At 40.9% G+C, this 22,356-nt stretch overlaps 2 protein-coding genes and 1 pseudogene across 3 annotated transcripts; 1 reads left to right on the forward strand and 2 right to left on the reverse strand.

Annotated features, from left to right (window-relative positions):
• Window positions 1-628: 628 nt before the first annotated feature.
• Window positions 629-7,427, reverse strand: coq4 (coenzyme Q4 homolog (S. cerevisiae)). The gene is made up of 7 exons (XM_028971850.1): window positions 7,065-7,427; window positions 4,762-4,899; window positions 4,371-4,467; window positions 4,095-4,197; window positions 3,849-3,978; window positions 1,415-1,508; window positions 629-1,087 (listed from the first exon to the last, which is right to left on the reverse strand). Exons 1-7 carry the CDS (start codon window positions 7,102-7,104, stop codon window positions 889-891), a joined length of 801 nt encoding a protein of 266 aa, XP_028827683.1. The 5' UTR covers window positions 7,105-7,427; the 3' UTR covers window positions 629-888.
• On the reverse strand, window positions 1,731-1,885 carry LOC114787262 (uncharacterized; annotated as a pseudogene).
• On the forward strand, window positions 6,299-21,924 carry traf2b (Tnf receptor-associated factor 2b). Of its 2 annotated transcripts, XM_028971848.1 has the most exons (13): window positions 6,299-6,418; window positions 6,960-7,256; window positions 12,339-12,623; window positions 12,709-12,722; window positions 15,302-15,380; window positions 15,487-15,585; window positions 17,050-17,211; window positions 17,330-17,404; window positions 17,681-17,755; window positions 18,621-18,959; window positions 19,310-19,487; window positions 19,579-19,727; window positions 20,028-21,924. In XM_028971848.1, exons 3-13 carry the CDS (start codon window positions 12,348-12,350, stop codon window positions 20,244-20,246), a joined length of 1,665 nt encoding a protein of 554 aa, XP_028827681.1. In that variant the 5' UTR covers window positions 6,299-6,418; window positions 6,960-7,256; window positions 12,339-12,347; the 3' UTR covers window positions 20,247-21,924. The 2 variants fall into 2 exon arrangements, with proteins under 2 accessions (XP_028827681.1, XP_028827682.1); XM_028971849.1 differs by lacking the exon at window positions 12,709-12,722 and having other exon boundaries at window positions 6,301-6,418; window positions 12,339-12,529.
• Window positions 21,925-22,356: the final 432 nt, after the last annotated feature.

Below are 22,356 nucleotides of genomic sequence, written 5' to 3' on the forward strand. Positions count from 1 at the left end.
AATATAACAGAAAAATATGGTTGTGACAAATACACCTCTTATGCCAGAATAAATACAGGGTGGGCCATTTATAGGGATACACCTTAATAAAATGGGAATGGTTGGTGACATTGAACACATTTTATAAGTGGTCAGAAACATGTAAATAACTCATGAAAGAATAAACTTAAGCACACTGTTGTTTTTCTTGAGAAATTACCAATAAATCTGGTGTGTCACATGACCCTCTTCCCATTGAAAAAACAAAAGTTGGATAGGGTTGTCGTAGCCTAGTGGGTAACACACTCGCCTGTGAACCAGAAGACCCAGGTTCAAACCCCACTTACTACCATTGTGTCCCTGAGCAAGACACTTAACCCCAAGTTGCTCCAGGGGGACTGTCCCTGTAACTACTGATTGTAAGTCGCTCTGGATAAGGGCGTCTGATAAATGCTGTAAATGTAAATGTAGGAGGGAGTCTGTAACGCCACCAGATTCCCTATTGAAGATTATTATATTGGGAATACATATTGATTGGTAAGTAAGCAATGTCTGTAATAAATGTATAATACTTAGTTATTATGACTCTGCTATGTAAAAGTAACATACAATAAAGCCAAACTCAGAGTCATGCACATGAGGCAAAACATTTCAAAAACAGATAAACAACGGGTGTTTAATAAAGTCACAAGATGCTCACCACAATAAATAAATAACATGACAATATGTTGAATAATGACAGAAACCAAAAGGGGAATAATTTCCAGGAATCAAGATAAAATAGGGAATCACAGAATGGACATTTTGCATCAGATGTTTTAACTGAAATCCTACACACTTCCTTCCTTCAGCAACAGATGTTCAGGAGGTCAACCATCAGGTTTAGCAATTGCTAATGGAAGCAACAAATTAATAAGCTGAGTCAGAAGGCACCTTCTTCAAGGCTGCTGACAGGATCTGGGGTGGCGGTTCAATGCCCAGCTCACGACGAAGCTCTTCCAAGTTCTGTTCCCAGCGCCGCTCATAGAAGATGCTCATCACGCACCGCGCCCGGTTGCCGCTCCGCAGCGCCCACGGCCCTAGGGTATTCACCAGCAACTGGAACCGTCTGAAACCCAAGACAGAAATGAAGACACCCCCAAAAACTGCACACCCCCCACTTGCATTAACTCCACTTGAAAAATTATTTTACACAATAGATGGTGACAGTACTGTACTTCTGTTTTATGTGTAACCTTAACTGTTACATTTCTACTCATTGTAGTAGGGGGAAGTGGAAATTTGTAAACTTTTTTTTTTTTTTTCCCCTTCCCCATTGACACATAACCAACAAACAGGTGTTGTTGTTTTTTTTATTTATTTCAATAGGTAAAAAAAACTTAATAAAAGGGGTAACAAATATTCACAGGAGAAGAGAATCAGGAAAGAAAGACACCTGGAGGACAGGCGAACCGGGCCAAGAGCTGCTCCCAGGATGCACATAGGCAGGCCTGTCTGGACTGCTTCAAACCACTTCACAGCCACCTCCCCTAGAAAAAGTAAAGTGAAGTGATTGTCACATGTGATACACAGCAGCACAGCACACGATGCACACAGTGAAATCTGTCCTTTGCATTTAACCCATCACCCTTAGTGAGCAGTGGGCAGCCATGACAGGTGCCCGGGGAGCAGTGTGCAGGGACAGTACCTTTCTCAGTGGCACCTCAGTGGCACCTTGGCAGATCGGAATTCGAACGGGCATCCTTCTGATTACGGGGCCGCTTCCTTAACCGCTAGGCCACCACTGCCCATAAATGTATGCAGTTGAGATTACCACATGTAAGGTTAGCACAGCCGAAGTGCAATGGCTGAGACTCCTGGGTGAACCACCTTCTTGATCACGGCATGTCCCTTGCCAGGTAAAATACCACTTACATCAAACCATCCTACACATGTGTAATCCACTAATTATACAGCTCCTCACCGTAAAGTACTGTTTATGACTGAAAAATATAAAAGTCACTGTTGGCACAATCGGAGCTCAACCCGCCCATCCTGGTTCTTTAAACACTGACCAGCCATAACTGTCAGCCTAATATTGACTAGGTCCCAGACCCCACTAGACCTCTGAATATATGCTGTGTTACCTGGCACCAGATAGTAGCAGATCCTTTACATGCTGTGATTTGCAATGTGGTACATCATGGATAGGAGCAATTTTTCTATACTCATTGTTTTAAACTCATTGTTGTGTTCCTCAAACCGTTCTTGAACCTAAAAGAGGGCAGTGCCATCAGAGTATACATTTCTATGACAATAGAATAAATAACAATAATAATTAACAATTCACAATAATTAGGTAGGTGGTCAAAGTAAAAGTATCCCAAGGTTTCCTTATAGAACACGGCATCTTGATGGTAACAGGTGGAGCATAAATCAAAATATTTTTTTATTATTTTAGTCTAATTTTAGTCAACAAAAACTGTTGACATTTTACTCTAGTTTTAATTCAATGAAAATTGTATTTGTTCCATGTTTTCCACCACACATTCTGTTTTTCTTGGTTTTCTTTTTTTTTTAAAAACCAGCCACATAAAACAACATACAACAGCTTGCTGAACAGTTGCACCACTCTTTTATAATTGCTAGTATAAATGTGCATTGCTGCATTAAGAATCCTTTTGTTGATTAAAGGCAATGCTCAAATCATTTGCGGCTGGATTTCTGATTGTTTTCTATTATTAACCATAATCGTGGTATACTCATTATGTGCAATGAGTTTACCATGTGAAGGTTTACATTTTTATATTCAGATAAACCAACTTAATTTCTCATGATTTCTCTCTCTCGTGAGATGCACCTGAGATGAAATGTGTTATATTGGCAGAAAAGACAAAAATATCAAGACTGGTCAGAGGTCTCCTGACGCAAACAGCACATGGAAAACAAGTGGAAATACAACTATCAAGACTTTTATGGGGTAGTTGTGGCCTAGCGATTAAGGAAGCAGCCCTGTAATCAGAAGATTGCCCGTTCGAATCCCGATCCGCCAAGGTGCCACTGAGAAAGGTACTGTCCTCGGACACTGCTCCCGGGCACCTGTCATGGCTGCCCACTGCTCACTAAGGGTGATGGGTTAAAAGCAGAGGACACATTTCGTTGTATCACAGTGTGCTGTGCTGTGATGACAATCTTACTGACTAAAAAGTACAGTCAAGAGAGCACAACATCAATGTGCCCTTATAATCCTTAAATTGAAGACATTTAGGGAATACAGGGCGTGTATGGTCAGGTGTTTTGTATTCAGCATTGTCTTTTGTTTTAACACTAATAATAACTACATTGCAATATAATACTCTTGAACAATTGATATTCAGAAACTTCAGGATGTATAGCGTTGGTTGCCAATGGGAACAATGACCTGAGGAATTAGTGACAGTTTGGTGTTGCATGTGGGTTACAGGGATCAAGGAAACAGCAACAGTCATGCAAAAGACTTTAAAATAATGATAATAATATCTGGCAATATCTGATAATAATACACTTGTGCAATACTTCTTTTCACTTACACTAAGTTTTAGTTCAATAGGTAACTTAATTATGTGCCAGAGCTAATTACTATTCTATTCTATTCTATTTTACTTCTATTTATTGTTATTTCTCGTTGTATTTTACTTTTTTTTTTTATCTTTTCTTCCTTCCCGGTAGATTAATGAATTAATTAATCTGATTAATCTCAGCAACTGTATAACCAAGAGCAATTTCCCTCTGGGATTAATAAAGTTCTTTGAATCTTGAAAAAAGGTGTAAAGCTGTGAAGAGGTTGTTTGTAGGTCTTTCTTGTCTGAAACATGTACTTGCCAAGTGCAATCGTGCGTCACAACTCTTACCAAGCATATTGGTGGGCATGCCTAATAACGTGTGGAGCAGATCGTGGACTTCGCGGTATCGCTGCATGACGTAGGCTAGCTCCTCGTTGTCCACAAACTTCACCTCTGCTCTGGAGTCAGGGGTTACATTCTGAGCAGAAAGGGAGAAAGCTGAAGTCATTTTCAGAGCATTTAGTAATCACATTATTAAGATTCCTGGAATGTTTTGTCCTTTACGTGCACATGTAGGGTTTAGCCCACACTTACATTATCCTCCAGAAAACTGAGGTATTCCCTTCCTAGGCAACCATCGGGAAGGGTTGCCATGTGTGACAGGTTCAGAGTAGAAATGCGGATGCGTGGTCGCTCTCTTTATTCAGAAACACAAGATTAAATCCACTATTAAATAAATCCAGGGAAATTTTAAATCATTGTTTAAGATTACTGTCTGAACCCAAAACCAAAAGTACTTTCGCCGAATGGAGTTTTGTTTTTAACCTGAACACTTAAGTGTAAAATGCAGATTTCGCTATATAAATGTACTTGAGAATAGTGCATCCTTCAGGGTCCCTCATCATCTGTCCCCGTAACCTCATGAGAGCCCAATGTCCGGTTGTTTCCCCAAGCACTGCAACCATATCTACAACGTACATGGAAAAAAAGAGGAAAAAAACCCACATCAGGATAACAACGAATCCATTATAGTGCAGGAAAAACCCATGACAACATGCCTTTCAGGGTAGCTAACTGTTCCCGGAAGTCAAACAACGCTGATTGCAGGATGTACATCATGCCAGATTAAGTTAAATGCACACCCACTAACGACCAGGAAAAAACACTGGGTATCCCCTAAAAAAAGAAACTTACAAATTGATCAAATCAGATCATTCTAAAGGTCTATGTCAACACGCTGACTCCGATGCTAACGGCTCACCGTGTCTGTAGGGGTCTCGAAGGGCAGCCACACCAGATCCAACTGCAAGCAGGGACTTCTGGACAAAGTTTGTGGGGACATGGCTTGGATAAAGCTGCCCATAATGAATCAGGTTCCGGTGAGGAAGCTGGGACAGTACTGCAGACAGACATGAACGCTGTAAATGCAGTCGTTGTATCAGACATGAAGCTTTGTGTGATGCATCCTTTTTTACATTATTTTCAAAAGAAGGGGGGCCAAGAGTGGTGATTATAATGCAACTACTGCCAGGGTGTCATCATAGGAGCAGTGCATTTTACTGCCACATTCGAACCTTCAGTCAGTGATTCATACTCAATCATCAATATTTAATATATATTTTAAAAAATCGTTCTGAAATTTCTTCAAAAATCCAAGATGAAAGTTCTTGCTATCTTACAAACAGGACATTTTCTTTTTTTAAATGCTTGATTGGTTACTTGTTGTAACATGTTGTTCCTTTGTAGTTTTTGTTTCTGTTGACTGTGGATGTATGTTTTCCTGTATTAATTGCTTCTCGGTTGCGTATTGTTGCGTATGAACTAGGGCTGCAACCACGCATCGACTAAACTTTAGTTGAGCGCGGAGCGAACACACTTGGTCTCTCTTGCGCACTTATGCCTGCAGAGTTTGGTGCCTGATAGACAGGGCAGAGCAAAAACAGACCACGGGTGACGCCTGGTCAGAGTTCCCCTTTCACGCTGTGTTTCACCAAGGGTGATGGTTAAAAGCAGAGGACACATTTCGTCGTGTCAATGTGTGCTGCATCCCTGCATCCCTGCCACATCAACACCATCTGAGCGGCTGTTTTCTGCTGCATGCAGTGAGACTGAGCCAGGAGCATGTGGACATGCTCACCTTTTTGCATTGCACTGAAAAGTGTCTGAACACAGGGAGTGAGAGTAAGTCTGTGTGTATGTGTCAATGTGAGAACTTTCTGATTTGTATTGTTCTTTTTTTTTATCAATTGTTTATTGTTCTGGCAGCTCAGGTGGCACTTTATTTAAAAAATATAGATAAAAAGTCTACTTTTGGCAGATGTAAAGCATACATTTGTGTTTTTGTGTTAGTCCATTTTTATTATTATAACAGCTCAAGGAGCAACATGTTCATGCATTTTCTAAAGATTTTTGTTCGGTTTTGGAACAAAAGGTTGGAAATTAATGCATTTATTTTTTTATTCGATTTACTGTTTTAAAAAAAATCAACAGATTAATTAGAATAATCGTTAGTAGCAGCTTTAGTATGAAGGATTTTAAGTGTCTTAATGTATTTTATTTACATATGTACCTGTCTACCTTCGATATTTGCTAAATGTACATGCAGATATTTGAATGTCAGTCTACGCATTACCAGCTGAGTTACCAGCCCGGATGATCTTAAATGAACAGAATCACTTCTCCCAGCCTTCCTCCAGCAGGCGTTAGTCATTAGTGTCTCGTCTATCAACTGACCAAAAGCCCCATGAATCATTTCCATACTCATCATGCACCGTGGCACTCATCTATTGAGCCTTTCATTAATGATGAGTTTCATCACAGTGGAATAAACGTTTTAAAAGGGCTGAACTGCTCATACTAGCACATGAGCCCTTCACTTCTACTGGCGTGGACTTCACAGCACCTCAGTGAAGTTTGCGGTGAGTTCAGTATTCCACAGACGTTCGCTGGATTTTCTCATACTCCTTAGGAATCTCCACTTTCACAAAGACATGCATGTCCGTGAACGTACACGCAGCCGATAAATTGTGAAAATGCGAAATAACACATCCGCTCGTCGGATCGCTGACCTATTGGCGGTATGCAACGTTTCAAAATAAAACCCTAACCCATATCCTGTTATCAACGGCTTTCACAAGCGTAAAATCGCACGACGCACATGGATTAACGCGTGTAATTTTACCCCAGCCGAAAAGCGCTGTATTAATGTAAATTAAATCGTCCCGCGTCTTTCAATTTTGGAACTTTTATTTTGAAACGTCGCGTAGCGTGAAAAGCGCAGCGGCTTAACTTGAACGAGCGGCTGGATTATTTCGCATTTTCACAATTTACCGGCTGCAGCAATTGAGAAGCCGACGCGTGTGTGTCTGTGTGTCAGATGACTTTGTGTTCATGACTTTGTGAAAGTGGAGATTCCCGGGTGTGTGTTCACTGAGGTCTTGGCGGCCACCTCACCCACAGATATCGGGCAACAACCCGTCCGCCTGGAAACCCCTGAAGCGGACGACGCGACGCGAAAGCCCGGCAGCCGGCGTGCCTTTACACGTTCTTCTCTTGACCACCTACCTCGGCGAGGAGACCTCAGGCGCAACGTCGCTGCCCGCATGCTGTGAAGTGTCGAGCCGCTGAACCCCGCCCACAAAAAAACGGCAGCCAATCGGCGTCGAGCTCCAAAAAAAAAGGAGCCGCGACGCGCGACGTGAAGAACCAGCCCCGCACGCCGGCCGCTCGCCAGGACTCCGCACACCTGGTTTTCGGGTAAGAGGCGAAGGGCGGCCGTCGTTCCTCGGGACGGCCGCCGCACCGCACCGCGCCGGGACGCCACGGCCCGTGCCCGGCCCGCAGCTTCCAAAATGGACGCCGTTCTCCTCGCCCTCTGCGTGTCCGTGTGCGTGACGTCGCGTCCAACGTTCGCTCCGCGTCTTTTTCCGCCGCGTCTTTTTACTTCGGACGGCAGCCGTATAGGTGTATACTTTTTTTTTTTTCGTGTATTTTGCTGTGTTTGTAGTCCCGAGCGACTTTGTGGTGGGTTTTTACACCCCCCCCGGCGGTTCACGTTTAAGAAAGTTCATTTTGGAGGTGGAGCGAGCAGAATTTCTGTCGAACCTGGATGTTTGGTGCAGGAGGGTCTAGTCCCATTTCTAGAAGAAGTTAGAAAAATTTAGTGTTTTAATACGTTTCACTTCATGTTTGCATAGGAGCAGTACGTTTTAGTACAACATTCGAACCTCCCCTTTCCTGCTTCCTCGTCCATGTTCAATATAGAAATTATATATTTTTTCCTTCTGACATTTCTTCAGAAACCCAAGCAGGTAGTTCTTGTTATTTTACAAATAGGACCTTTTTCTTTTTTAAATTTCTTTATTGGTTAATCGTGGTGTTCCTTTTGTAGTTTTACTTTCTTTTGGCTTTGGATTTGTTCTCTTGTCCTAATTGCTGCTCAGTTACGTATCATTGTGTATGAATGATTTAAAATGTCTTATCTGTTTCATCTATATATATATGTGTGTGTGTGTGTGTCTACTTTTGATATTTGCTAAGATGTAAATGCAGATATTTGAATGTCAGTCTACGCAAATACACAGTTGGCAGCCTGTGCAGCAAGTAAAAAAGTAAATGATTGAATAAACTCTAGCAAAGCAATGATATTCTGTCATTGAAAGTGCAGAATATGACGTAATTTAAAGGATCAGGAGCATCCAATCAAATTTGTTTTATCGAGATACAAATGGAGTCTAGACGCCACCCCCCGGGTAAGGCATAGTTTTTCTTGTCTGAACGTGACCTTGTGTACTGATGTGCTGCAGTTCCCCTTGTAGCAATTTATGGATCTTCCTATAGGAGGACATCTAACAGAATTTCTCCTTGGAGAAGCAAAACAATATATTAAAGGCAATAAGCTCTATCTTCGTCATTTATGTTGTGTTATACCACAAACATATGCAGTCATACAGGTGTGTCTTAAACTGAAAAAACAAGTTGTTCATGTTCAGGTTACCTTTTAAAACAGATTTATTGTTTGTTGTAATTGCCATGTTTTTTTATTTTTTTAATTTTGTATATACAGTGGGTCTCAATTTGTGTAATCTGTTGATCCAAAAATAATACATGCTACATCATATGTCCCGTAGAGCACATATTACACTGGTTTTGGGTTGGGCGATAATACGTTCTGATTCGATCAGGGTTTCTGCGGATCCCTTAAAAAGTCCTGTAACAGTGCTGCGATCTGTTACTGATCCTAAACACTCCAAGCAGCCTTAGGATGGTAAATATTGCTAAAGTCCAGTGAGCAGTGGAAAAGCCTGCAGGGATTGTTTTCCCAGAAATAGGAGAAGAGGCGAAGTTAGGATGTACCAAATGGCATTGAGTTGGAGAGAGATGTATTGGTAACTGATTTATATAATTAAGTTTTTTAAAAAAATGCATTTGAAATGTTTTATTGACGAGTGTATTATATGAATGGTATGAACTATTTTAATTTTTGTCTAAAGATTTGTTTAAAAGTGTTTTTATTTATTTATTAAACATAATTTAATAAACAGAGTCTGCCTCCGAACGGCTCCCACTTTCATGCCATCTTCCTTGCCACCATAACCGCTCCACTTCGGGGCCCTCCTTACCATTTTCCAAAATCAAGGCCTTAAATATCATTAAAATGAATGAAATTCCTTAAGTCCAGAGTTTAAAGGTCTTAAAAATACTGCACTAGGGCTGCAGCAACGCATTGATAACTAAAGAAGTTGACAACGAATCTCATAAGCAATTCGTTGTGTTGCACGATGCGGAGAGATTTGTAACGTGATGCTCACATTTTTGCATTGCAATGAAAAGTGTCTGAACAAAGGGAGTGAGAGAGAGTATCTGATCAATAAAAAAGACAGATTAATCGATTATTAAAATAATTGCTAAAAGCAGCCCTAAAGTGCACCATGTGCAGGCCTAGCCTGTTTGGTGCCACTCAGCAGCTGCTGCCAACTCTCCTCGCAAGTGGAGGGCGCCCTTCCTCCCCACAAATGAGCAATAGAAAACAGCAAGATAACGCAATAGAAAACAGCAAGATAACGCTTCTCCAACAGACCACACAGACAAGGAAGAAAATAGCCTAACTGAAGAGAAACAAGTGCCTATTCTCATTCTCTGCAGTCAGAGCCATGTCTCATGCCAATGACGTCAGTCCATTCCTCTCATTACGGTCATTCTCAACTTCTTAAAGTGAAGTGATTGTCATGATTGTCAGAGCATGGGAAGCCATGCATAGGGACAATGGTGGTTCGGGTCTCGAACCGGCAAACTTCTGATTTCTTTACCCCCTAGGCCAACCACTGCCAGGTGACTACAGAGGACAATAGATAATTATTTTAAGATTATTTACAAAAGAAAATTGGCCTATGCAACCATCCACAATGCCGCCCTGGGCAGTAATTAACAGACTACATATGGATGTTAGACGGTCTATTTTAGCATATGGCATCACTTAACAACATATTTACGAATGCTAAAAGGGTCTATATTAAAGACTGGGATTCTATATTCTTTCTGTTAACTTTGATTTTAGCGTCAGAGCAACTTACAATGCTTTCAAGTTACGATGGCGATGAAGTGATCAGTTCTGGTTCATTAGGACCCCCAACGGTGAATCTTTTTATTCACTCTTTTTGTAGATTCTGTACACAAGTTAGACAAAAAGAAGTTTACAAGTTAATAGAATTATTCTCTAAAGAGGAAGGTCTTGAGCTGTCGTTTGAAAATACTCAGTGACTGAGCTGTTCTGACCTCAAGGGGTAGTTAATTCCACCACCGAGGGGCCAAGACAGAAGAGTCTAGATGGAGGGACCAGGCGAGCAGTACTGGAGGCTCGGAGGTGCAGTGCGAGGTGTAATAAGGTCTGTGAGGTAGGATTGTGCTACTCCATGTTTGGCTTTGTAGGACAGCATCAGTATTTTGAACCTGATGCGTGCAGCTACTGGGAGTCAGTGGAAGGAACATAGCAGAGGGGTGGTGTGGGAGAATTTGGGAAGGTGAAAGATCAGTCGTGCTGCTGCATTTTGTATGAGTTGTAGAGGTCGGACGGTACTTTGAGGTAGACCAGCTAGAAGGGAGTTGCAGTAATCCAATCGAGAGATTACTAAGGACTGAACCAGTAGTTTGGTGGCCTGGGTTGACAGATAAGGGTGGATTCGTCTGATATTGTAGAGAAGGAATCTACATGAGCAGGAAAGGTTGCTGATGTGAGTCGAGAAGGAGAGTTGGTTGTCTATTGTTACTCCCGGGTTGCGGGCTTTTGTAGAAGGAGAGAGCTGTGAGTTGTCCAGCTAAATAGCAAGATCCTGATGTGGTGAAGAATCTGCTGGAATGAATATTAGTTCAGTTTCGGTGGGATTGAATTTGAGGTGATGGGCTGCCATCCAAGATGCCATCCAAAAGTAAAAAGTATTGCATTGTAAACCTACTCATAAAGTTTATTTTTGTAACAAAAAGTTACTGTTACCTAACAGAATAAATGTTATACTTTATTACCCACCTCGGCTGACATATAACAAACCAAAAATATTGTAGTTGCCCCCTAATGGCTTGCAGCAGTACAGCTAATGAGTCTGTTAACATTGACAAAGGCTAAAAAGAACAGAAATTTGAAAGGAAAATTTAAAAATAATTAATTAAATTTACTTACGTTAAAAGAATATTGTAAATTAGAATGCATCTGGCCTAGGGGGAAAAAAGTGGCCGAGCTCCCTGATGCTCGGAAAGTTCATAAAATATCCCGGAAACTATAGAAAGCAAACAAGAGTGTACAGGCGAGACAGTACCGTGTACATAGGACTGAATGAGAGAGAGCAGATGAATGGATCACTGCGTGTATTGACTGTTGCCATCTTGCCTGGTTTACTTAGCAAAATAATCCATTCAGATTTCAGTGCAGGCAGGCTTTTAAATTAACTTCTCGAGGACCAAAGTTATGATAGTTTTAAAAATTATCATTTTTTTTTTTTTAGTTTGATTGGTGTGAAGTGTGTGCACCCTGTGGTCCTAGTTACAGGGACACAGTGATAGCCAATGGTGTTTGCAACTGTGTCTTTGTGGTCTTTTGGTCCATAGGCAAGTCAACGGAAATGATGTCATCAACACCACTCAACCACAATGCTCCACAGGAAGTGGAAATTTTTGAGAAAAACAAAAAAACAGGAACTAAAAAAAAAACAAAACATTCGTGTTAATTTTTACATCCAATCACTGTCCCTGTAAATACTGATTGTAAGTCGCTCCGGATAAGGGCGTCTGATAAATGCCATAAAATAAATAAATTAGGTGAGGGGTGTGTAATTCCCTGGGCAGGCATAAGGGGACAAATTCCAGATCCGGATGTCTGAGCTGCCGCTCTCTGAATGGTGAAGAAGAATGGGCAAAGCATGCTATTTATACATATCGGCATTTCTAGCCACTGCCGGACCACAGACAGGCTAGGAGGGAGAACTCATATCGATTAGGGCTGCAACTAACGATTATTTTAATAATCAATTCATCTGTCGATTTAAAAAAAACATTTATTTCCAACACATTATTAAAAAAAAAAATTTAGAAAGTGCCCAAAAATCTTGCTCCTTGAGCTTTTAGAATAATAATAAAATAAGAGTATGACTGAGTATGACTCTGCTCCGCGCTCAACTAAATACCATGATACCATGAATCGATTATGAAGTTTGTGGCCAACTCTTTTAATAATGGATTTTTATCGATTTAATCGATTTGTTGTTGCAGCCCTAATATAGTTGTCAAATGATCTCAAAAGTGAAATTTTCATTTTAACCAAAATATTTTATTTTTTTTCTATGTTGACAGGTTCTCTGTATGGCCCGACTGTCTTTGCCATCTTCTCTGGATTCCTCATTGCCAGGGATATGTTGCTCTGTGCTAAACGTGGCCATGGAGGCCAAGTACCAATGCCAGCAGTGCAAAAACATTTTAAGGAAGCCTTTCCAGGCAAAATGTGGCCACCGGTACTGTGTCTTCTGCTTCAAAGAACTCACCAGGTATCCAGGAGCGTATCCTACTTCCCACCCTCCCCACTGTTCCTTCAGCCACTGTCCCTTAGTGCACAACGAGATCCTGCTCATGCAACTAGAGGTTTTCACTTTTCCTTTGTGCTTTGCTTCTCAACCAATGATTCACCCTTCTGGCGATTGATCCTATGCACTGGCCTCATGTGTAGGACTTCTTTCTATGGTGAGTGTGCTACTCCACAGTGCACACTTGCAGTTCTGCGTCTAATTTAACTCTCGTACCCTGTTTCTCATGACCACCATCTCACCCTCTTCATGTGCAAAAATGTACTCTCCTGAAAACTGCCATAAAATCCTCATGTCAGTATTTTTTAGGGATTTTTTTTTTTTTTTTCCCCAAAACATTTAATGATTTTCATGAATTTTACTCTTTAAATACCAGTTTAATTATTTGATTCAATTCAATTTGTTCAATTTTTTTCCATATGATAAAAAGTAGGGAGATAAGGCAATGGTTATAATTTGAGTCTTGTTCATGTCAAAGATCACTGATTATTTAGATCACCAAAAATCTTACCACATTTCATCTTTTTGCACCCTCTCGTACTCTTCATGTACAAAAATGCACATGCACAAAATCTGCCATAAAATACTCAATCAATATTAAAAAAAAATTTCCCCCATAAATAATGTGTTTATGTGGAATGATGCAAAAACTCTGTGCTAGTCTCTAGCTATTGTTCATTGTTGGTGGAGTTTGTGACTGTAAGATGCAGACCTTTTTATTTGCCATGGGAGTTCACCTCAGTTTTCATGATCAAAGTGTACATTCCACCCAGCACTAATGCAAAGGCGGCGCTCTGCGTGATGTACGGATCTATTAGCGATCTGCTGAATGCACACCCTTGACGGACTGTTGTTGCCGGAGACTTCAACCATGTGAATCTCAAGACAGTTCTCCCTTAATTCCATCACCATGTGGACTTTGCGGTGAGAGGGGAAAAGTCGCTGGATCTTTTTTACACAAGCATTGCCGGCGCATATCGGACAGAGCCCCGCCCCCATCTCTGCCAATCAGACCACATCACTGTTATGCTAATTCCTGCATACAGACTGCCTGTCAAAATTGGTTCTGAAGCCGGTGAGAACCTGGTCCGCAGGAGCCATTTCTGTTCTTTAAGAATGTTTTGAGTGAACTGACTGGCAAATGTTCAGGTGACAAGGTGGCCCTAAGAACATTGAGGGCCAAACTGTCTTGAGCCACACGGGCACAAAATCCACAGCCACTTTCAGGCAGCAGTGACACGAGGTGCATGTGGCAGGGCTTCCAGGCTACCACAAACTACAGGACTACAACCTCTGCCTGTGCCAGGACTGTGCAGCAATGCACAGCTCCAACCACATCATCAAGTTTGCTGATGAGAGGAGGTGCAATGACTGATCGACTGTTGTAAGGTCAACAATCTGTTTCTGAACGTGGACGAACCTCTGACTTCAGAAGAGGGACCCTGAACATCAAAGGATCTTGTGTGGAGAAGACAAAGTTCCTTGTTCATCTAGGGGAGAACTTCTCCTGAACTCTCAACACCAGCTCAACAGCCAAGAAAGCCCAGCAGCATCTTTACTTCCTGTAGAAGCTCCCACTACCCATCCTCACCACCTTCTATAGAAGGACTATTGAGCGCATTCTGACCAGCTGCATCACTGTCTGGTTTGGTTTGTGAACTGCACCGCATCGGACCGCAAGACCCTACAGCGTATATTGAGGACAGCTGAGAAGATCTTCCCTCCATAACGGAAATTTACCACACGCTGAATTGTGAAGAATACTACACTCCCCTTACATGCACTCTTCACCCTCCTACCATCCGGAAAAAGGTACCGAAGCATTCAGCCCCTCAGCCATCAGACACGTGAACACTCAAGGACTTTCCACTCAGAACTGACAAACCTCATATGTTCAAAACATATCTATATCACATTTCTATTACAGCAGCATTTGCACATTGTTACTCTGCACCTTCATGACTTGTTTCACTGAGGCTCAGCCGTTGCACTCGGGCTGTGCTGACCCCAGCAAATTCCCCAAATGTGGGAATCTCAACTGCATAATTTTGTCAGGGCGGTGGTGGCCTAGCGGTTAAGGAAGCGGCCCTGTGATCAGAAGGTGCACTGAGTTGCCACTGAGCAAAGCACCGTCCCCGCACACTAGCAGGGTACTTTACTGCTATGTGCACAAAATACAGTCTAAACAATCCATCAACATGTTTTTTTGTGTGTGTAATACCCTTGTTTGTTACCCTTATTTCTGCTCCAGCACCTTGGGAAACATCACATGCTGAACTTTTTTACTTAGATTTTGAAATTGATTGCAGCAACATATGTCCAAAACTTTGTTGGGCCAGCTTAAACATAAGCATTTATTCAAAAATATATTTTCGGAGTATGATGTGATTTTTAAGTAAGTGCAGAACATGCACATTACACACCTGTAATTCTTCTCAATGCTTTGAGAAGAGGATTTGTTTAGCATAATTTTTTTTTGCACTGAGGACTGAGAAATGAAACCGTAAGGACATTAGAAGATTATAGAGCCGTGAAACTTGTATGTGGGAGAAAATGAAACTATATGAACTACTTTATATAATATTTTTTTCCACAATATTTCTTTTAAATTAACACTGTTCGTTGCTTGCGGAAATTTTATTATATTAATTGTTGTTCATGTATGGATCTCACGTTTAAGATATTACATGAAGCAGTGGTGGCAGAAATCATCTTACCATTCGTGTTTCTCCCCAGCTCTGGCCCCAAACCTTGTGAAGCTTGCCGTAAGGAGGGTATATTTGAGGAGTCTCAGTCAATGCTCAGCACCACAGAAGTAAGTCTAAAAATAAAAAATCCAAATTCATGCTCTTGGCAACAGAATATCTTGTTTCAAGCGAATGTTTAGATATTGTTTCCAGAACACTGTGTTCCTTTCTCAGGCCTTTCCAGACAATGCAGCACGACGAGAAATTGAAAGCCTCCCAGCAAAGTGTTCAAATGAAGGCTGTTTGTGGACTGGAACAATGAAAGAATATGAGGTCAGAATTAAATTTAAATTAAACATTATAACCCTCATAGGTTTTTATTGTGAAAGACGAATGGCATGAATGATAAGAGCCATGTTGACTGCAGATGATTCTGAAACCACACCCTCCCCCATGTTTTGTGACGCTGGGGGTTTTCCATTTCACATGGAAAGCACCAGACTTTCTAACCGTAGACATGTGGTGTTTAGGAGGGGGTGGTTTTTATTACTGTTTCTTTTAAAATGCTCTATAGCAGAACCCACCATTACCACAGTCTCAAAAAAGCTGAATTTCTTTTTTTCCAGATAAGCTTGCAGAAAAAAAGTGTTGAGTCCTGCTCTTGAGTTAAATTTTGACTTTATTTTTTTTATTTCTCTCCCCCTTTCCTCATGTGGGTAGTTTCAGTTACCATTTCTTCATATACACATGATTCATGTTCCCCTTTAGAAACAAAGATGGTATTAAGACTTTGAGTTTAGACTGCTGCATGAGGATCATACCGGTTTATATCTTGCACGGTACATTTTTCCCCAGTGCATTGTGAGATTACACATGGTTACTAAGAAAACATTACTACGCAATTCATGGTAATGTTGAAAGACTTTAGCAATACATTTCTTGTAAGCATAGTCAGTTTTATTTGCCCTGTGTTCCTCATTCTGGATTAGCTCTAGTTCATTAATCATTTACATTTTAAGGCTTTTGGCAGACACCCTTATCCAGAGCGACTTAACATGCTTACAACGTTAACCAATAATTGGCCACCTGTCCTCTTTCACAAGCTTAATGAACATATGATTTATGGGCTGAGTTCATAGTACGTACTGTCAAACCCTGTCTGTACATGTACAAAAGTTTCAAACATTTTTCAGAATTTTCAGGCCCACACATGATAATGTACCCACATAGTATGCTTATTTCCATGGGGAATTTCCTGTTTCATGCTTCCTGTAAGCAGACACAAAAGGTTGTGTCTTTCTTTTTTTTTTTTTTTTTAGGGCTATTGAACTCCATTTTTACCACATGATCATCTCTTTTATGGCATTTAGAATACACAATTACTTTTTTCCTTTTGAATATTGTGATAAATTTCTTCCAAATGATCTTAATTATTAATGGGAATTCACCTTCATGATTTTAATATAATCATATTTATTATATAAAACCTAATACTTCGACACAGTGCTAATTACATTAAGTTCATTGTTTCTGTATTAATGTTTGTCAGCATATAGCCCAGTTTCCTCATTTACATTACATTTACAGCATTTATCAGACGCCCTTATCCAGAGCGACTTACAATCAGTAGTTACAGGGTCAGTCTCTCTGGAGCAATTTAGGGTTAAGTGTCTTGCTCAGGGACACAATGGTAGTAAGCGGGATTCGAACCCGGGTCTTCTGGTTCATAGGCGAGTGTGTTACCCACTAGGCTAGTACCACCATCCTCACTTTCTTTCTTGTGCTTTTCACCATCAGGGACAGCATGAGGGATGCTGCGATTACGATAACATTACATGTGAAGCATGCCAGATGCGCATCCTGCTCAAAGAAAAAGACCGGCACAACGAGAGGGAGTGCGAGGCGAGGACCCTAAACTGCAAATACTGCAAATTGTCCTTCCACTTTAAAGAAATCAAGGTGACGTGATCATCACTGGGATCAGTATTACAGCCATTAGCCGCCATTGCAGACATTGTGTTCCTGGGAAACTTGTGAGCTCTCATTAACATTTCAGACAATCCCTTTCCTCCCACAGGCACACGATGAAATCTGTCAGAAGTTTCCACTGCAATGCAAAGACTGCGGAAAGAAGAAGATACCACGAGAAAAGGTCAGGTGCAAATATAGTGGGGGGGTAAAAAAAATGTAGGCGTTTGCTTTAGGGAAGTGAATGTAAAGCGAAGTAAACCTTGGTCCACGTGTGAGACACAGATAGGACTATACTGCTTACACTGGCGGGGCGCTGTGTTTTTTGTGAGTCATTTGTTTAACGAGTCTTTCTTGGTCCACCGAATGGTTGCACTTTCACCTTGACCAAACTGGAATTTCTGGTCTATAAAAACTAAAACTGCAGTCATCTAAAAATTTCCCTCTACTTCCCCCACAGTTTCCAGAACACACCAAAACCTGTGCCAAGTCCAAGTCTGCCTGTCAGTTCAGTGAAGTGGGCTGCAAAGCTGTGGTGTGTACCCATCCCCTACTAGCATTTCACACACATTTTTATTCAGAATTCACCTTCTGACTAACCTCCTGATTAGCAGGACTTTCAGGTATGTCCTAATACTGTGTAAGAGTCAGGTTAATGGTAGTTGAAGGGTGTGGTTTGCACATTTTTGCCCTTTGTGTCAGTACTATGTCCTGATAGACAGATTTGAATGATTAAGATAAGAGCATCTGCCAACTGCAGGAAATGATCATTTTGGAGATTAGATGCTGGTGATGTTTTTGAGTTAACTTTTCTTGAATGTAAAGCAGCATGTGGTAACATGTTATTTCCCGTGAGATAGTGTAAAGGCGTGTTTCATCATCTAACGCTAGCTCTCGCTAATGAGAACAAAATGTTCTGAACAGGCACAGTTGGGTCCTTTTCTTGTTTTATTTCTACTGAAAGTTTCCAAACATGACTGTTCCTGAGAATAGCATGTGGTTGGTCACTATATTCTAACCTATGGAAATATCAGCTTTCCTGACATTTAGTCATAGTTTGTCTGTGTCCACAAAAAGGTAACCTCCCCTACAATGTTCACATGCCTGACTGTAAAATATACATGACAGAATTCCTGCTTTTAAAAAGACTTGTCACCAAGTTATAAGGCAAGGCAGGATTGAAATGAACCTTTTATTTAACAACCTCCTGCTCCGCCCTCTGTCTTTTCCCAGTAGCGTAACGTGATTAGCGCCCTCTAGTGTCTGATGGATTATTCTACTGAACTTGTGAACTGAAACGTTGACTATTTAATATGGACAATTGAACAATAATTCCTTTAAAGTCCATGGTAAACAAGGCTCCTGAGTGTCTGTAACACACTTTGGCGGGATGTTCTCAGATAGACAATGGGAAGCAGCTGGACCACGAGCAGATGAGCCTCATGGAGCACCTGCGTCTCGTCATGACCACCCTGACCACGCTGATCTCAGCCAGTCCCATGACGGACGGGCCGGAGGAGTGGCAGGAAGACTCTGGCGGCCTTGGCCTATACCGGGCACCTGAGGAAGGATGCCAGGCCGGTGGGCGTGGCAGGGCTGTGCTGGAGCAGAAGATCACAGCTCTGGAGAATATAGTATGTGTCTTAAATCGAGAGGTGGAGAGGAACGTTGTGACCCAGGAAGCCTTGTCACGCCAACATCGGTTGGACCAAGATAAAATAGAGAGCCTCCTTAATAAGGTAGGCATGAATATATTTTTTTACTCTCCTAAGAGTGTAGAATGATTGCAATTAAATCGCTCCTTGAACATTTCAACACTGGGGTCCTCATTGCTGAGTGCACTATTTTGGTTATTTTCTTAAAACTTCTCTGAACGTGTTGCTGCCTGATTGCTTTTTAAATTATTTGTGCTGGCAAGCTAGGAATCAATGCACTCTGTTTTGGAGCTACTGAGTTTCTACTGGTTATCTGTGTTAAAGGAGGCAGAGGAAATGGCTCCATGTGCTCTCCTCCTGGGAGAAATTTGAAGCACATGAAGAACTTTTTCTTAAAAGCTTAGAGAAAGAGGGCATATGCTTTTCTTGCGCAGGTCCGACATCTTGAGCGCACTCTGACTGTGCGGGACCTGCAGCTGGCAGAGTCAGAGCAGACCCTGCGGGAGCTGCAGTACTGCACGTACGATGGCGTCTTCATATGGAAAATCTGTGACTTCACCCGCCGCAGGCAGGATGCTATAGCTGGCCGATCTCCGGCCATGTTTTCTCCAGGTTAGCTTCGCCTTCTTCTGGACGGGCCGCCAGCACTGTCTATTCAATTAAATACCAGACACATGTACCTTACGAACGTGGTTTTTTACAGCATTTTACTCCAGTAAATATGGCTACAAAATGTGTCTGCGGCTCTACCTGAACGGAGACGGCACTGGCAGAGGCTCACACCTTTCTCTCTTCTTTGTGGTGATGAGGGGAAAATACGATGCTTTGCTCAAGTGGCCATTCTCTCAGAAGGTAAATTCTTCGTTCCTGGGTCAATGTTTGTCTCTCTGGCCTCAATTGAACATGGGGACTGTATGAACGTGGGGATTATTTATGAACTGGTGCTGAGGGCAGCGCTACATATTAATTGCGGGGCTTCGTTCCAATTCTTCAAGGTGAAGTTAACTACCAATTGTTCCTTCTTGTTTTATCTACTTATGTAATTCCTGAAGACTTGTGTTCTAGTGCCTGTTCGAAAAATGAGTCCTCTTCAGTGATATCTATGAGTGACAACCATCATGACCCCACTCATTGTCTCATGCTTCCCTTCAGGTGACCCTCATGCTTCTGGATCAGAATAACAGAGAGCACATCATTGACGCCTTCCGGCCGGACGTCTCTTCGACCTCTTTCCAGCGGCCCATCAGTGAAATGAACATCGCTAGTGGCTGCCCGCTCTTCTGCCCACTTGCCAAGCTGTCGGGCAAGAGTTCCTATCTGAGAGACGATACGATCTTCATAAAGGCAATAGTGGATTTAACAGGTCTTTAAGCCAAATACTCAAGCAAATAATTAGATTGGTGCTATTAATTATTATATATAATATAAATACAAATATACTTAAGTACAAATGTACTTTAAGCTATTATTTATTATAATCACATCATATCAATATTTATATTTATTAAAATGAACAATTTAAATAGTAACAGCATAAGTTTAAAACTGGGAATCCAAAATTGGCCCCATCATCATACCAGCCCAATTCTTTACAGTGCTGTGAAAAAGTTTCATGAATTTCACAATTAGTAAAGTTAGTTGAAAACAGTCTTTCCACATTGTGGATTAATTAACTCTTACATTAGTTGAGGTCACATTGGCATTAAGTGTCTGGATTGTTATTTGGGTTATTTTCCACAAATTTTTGGTTTGCTGGCAGTTCTAGGTAAGATTAGGACATCATTGCTAAGGGACAATGTTTAAATCATGCATTAATTATTATTTTAAGGGGGACATCTTGCATATGTTCAACTTTACAGTCATGAACATTTTGTACATTTATACTCTTATTGAGTTACACAGAAAGACAAATATTGAAATTATATACTATTTATTTATAGTATTTTTTTTCTACATTTTTCTACAAATTTTCCAACTTCTAAAGAACAGGACTTGATGAATTTGCTGGAGTTGTTAATATGAAAATTCAGCCCTGCATAACAGCTAAAACCACATAATCCTGCATCAAGTTAATGTAAAGACCAAGGTATTTTCACTTTGGACCCTTACAAATGCCTAGACTGATCTCCCTCCCACCAGTGTAACAGATTTAAAATGGTTTGGCAAGGATGGGCTGCACTGCATTGATGTGGAAGACATTTGTCAACTTAGTTTGGGTTGAACTTGTTGCAGCTACATTTGTGAGAGGTTTCCTAGGTGAGTCAATGTTCCCATATATTTTTTTTTTTTGTTTTTTTTTCACAGCACTGTAAGTCATGACTTTGCTGAAATTTGTGTGTGAAAGCATTGTGCAAATGCCGAACCCACAAGCAGAGCAAATTTGAATTTGTTTCCAGTTTGCGCTTTTAACATCTGAATATACATACATAACTTTATATAACCTAAAAATATGAAATATTTTTATAATGAAATATTACAATGTAATTACAATAGAATATGGGGCTTTGCCATTAAGCATAAGGTATAGGACTGATCCTTTTCTTGTTTTATTTCGCTTGCCGAAGATAATCAGACTCTGGGAGCCATACTATCTACATGGAATGATGTAACTGCATCATTGTATTGTAATGTAAGATTAGATCTATGTATGCTGTTTGCACTACTTTTTTTTTTTTTTTTTTTTTCCAAGTTGTTGTTGTGACTGTTGCTGTATAGGCTGTGCACATCCTCTTCATGTGCTGTGACCTTGTCGAGGTGGAGAGGCTTGCATGCCTCTGTGATCTTGAGAGCTGTACCTGTGGTTCAACCATGCTGGGTTGGTTTCAGGTGAGGGGCTAGACGAACAGCAGCATTCTGAACTAAAATAAAGTTTTGTACTGAACAAGAATGTTAGATTCATTCACCCCCACCTCAGTAAAACTAATCAGTCTGATGTGAGTGTTTGTTTCTAGTCTGTAGAAACAAACATTTGTACAATTTTTTCCCCCCAATGTGCACAGCAATAACTTGTACACTTCAACATTGTCAAATAAACAGCTACAACTTGAAATGTGGTGACTGTGGCCTCTTGTTTTTGTGTTTGATAATTCAGTATCATAAAAGACAAAACCAAAGTTTAATTCAACTGTATTTAACAGGCTCAGGAAGTGGTACAAACACAAGGTACCAAACATGAGTGTGAGCATGCTAGAAAAAACAAAAAAAGTACTATGTTATACAAGCACCAAGGAGAAACCTTCGCTCCCTTTAATGAGAGTGAAAATGCACTACTGCCACACTGATCTTCACTGTTGTCAAGCCTTTAAGTTAGGGAGGAAATTAAGTGAATTCTGCTAAAAACATGAATTTGATAGGGGAAAACATGCAGGGGTGAAACAATCAATGCATTTCATAAACCCAGAGAGAAAAGGGACTTCAAAATCAAACATTAGTTATTATTTTAAGGGGGACATCTTGTGTATGTTCAACTTTACAGTCCTGA

Source organism: Denticeps clupeoides, chromosome 3 (genome assembly GCF_900700375.1).
Source record: "Denticeps clupeoides chromosome 3, fDenClu1.1, whole genome shotgun sequence".
In the NCBI taxonomy this organism is placed as follows: Eukaryota; Metazoa; Chordata; class Actinopteri; order Clupeiformes; family Denticipitidae; genus Denticeps; species Denticeps clupeoides.

Coding starts and splice junctions, on each gene's coding strand:
- coq4 (XM_028971850.1), bottom strand. CDS start 7,104: ATGCGGGCAGCGACGTTGCGCCTGAGGTCTCCTCGCCGAG. Junction 4,468..4,761: donor TCGAGACCCCTACAGACACG/GTGAGCCGTTAG, acceptor TGTACGTTGTAG/ATATGGTTGCAGTGCTTGGG. Junction 1,088..1,414: donor CCGGTTCGCCTGTCCTCCAG/GTGTCTTTCTTT, acceptor CTTGGGTTTCAG/ACGGTTCCAGTTGCTGGTGA.
- traf2b (XM_028971848.1), top strand. CDS start 12,348: ATGGCCCGACTGTCTTTGCCATCTTCTCTGGATTCCTCATTGCCAGGG. Junction 18,960..19,309: donor TAGAGAGCCTCCTTAATAAG/GTAGGCATGAAT, acceptor TTTCTTGCGCAG/GTCCGACATCTTGAGCGCAC. Junction 19,728..20,027: donor AGTGGCCATTCTCTCAGAAG/GTAAATTCTTCG, acceptor GCTTCCCTTCAG/GTGACCCTCATGCTTCTGGA.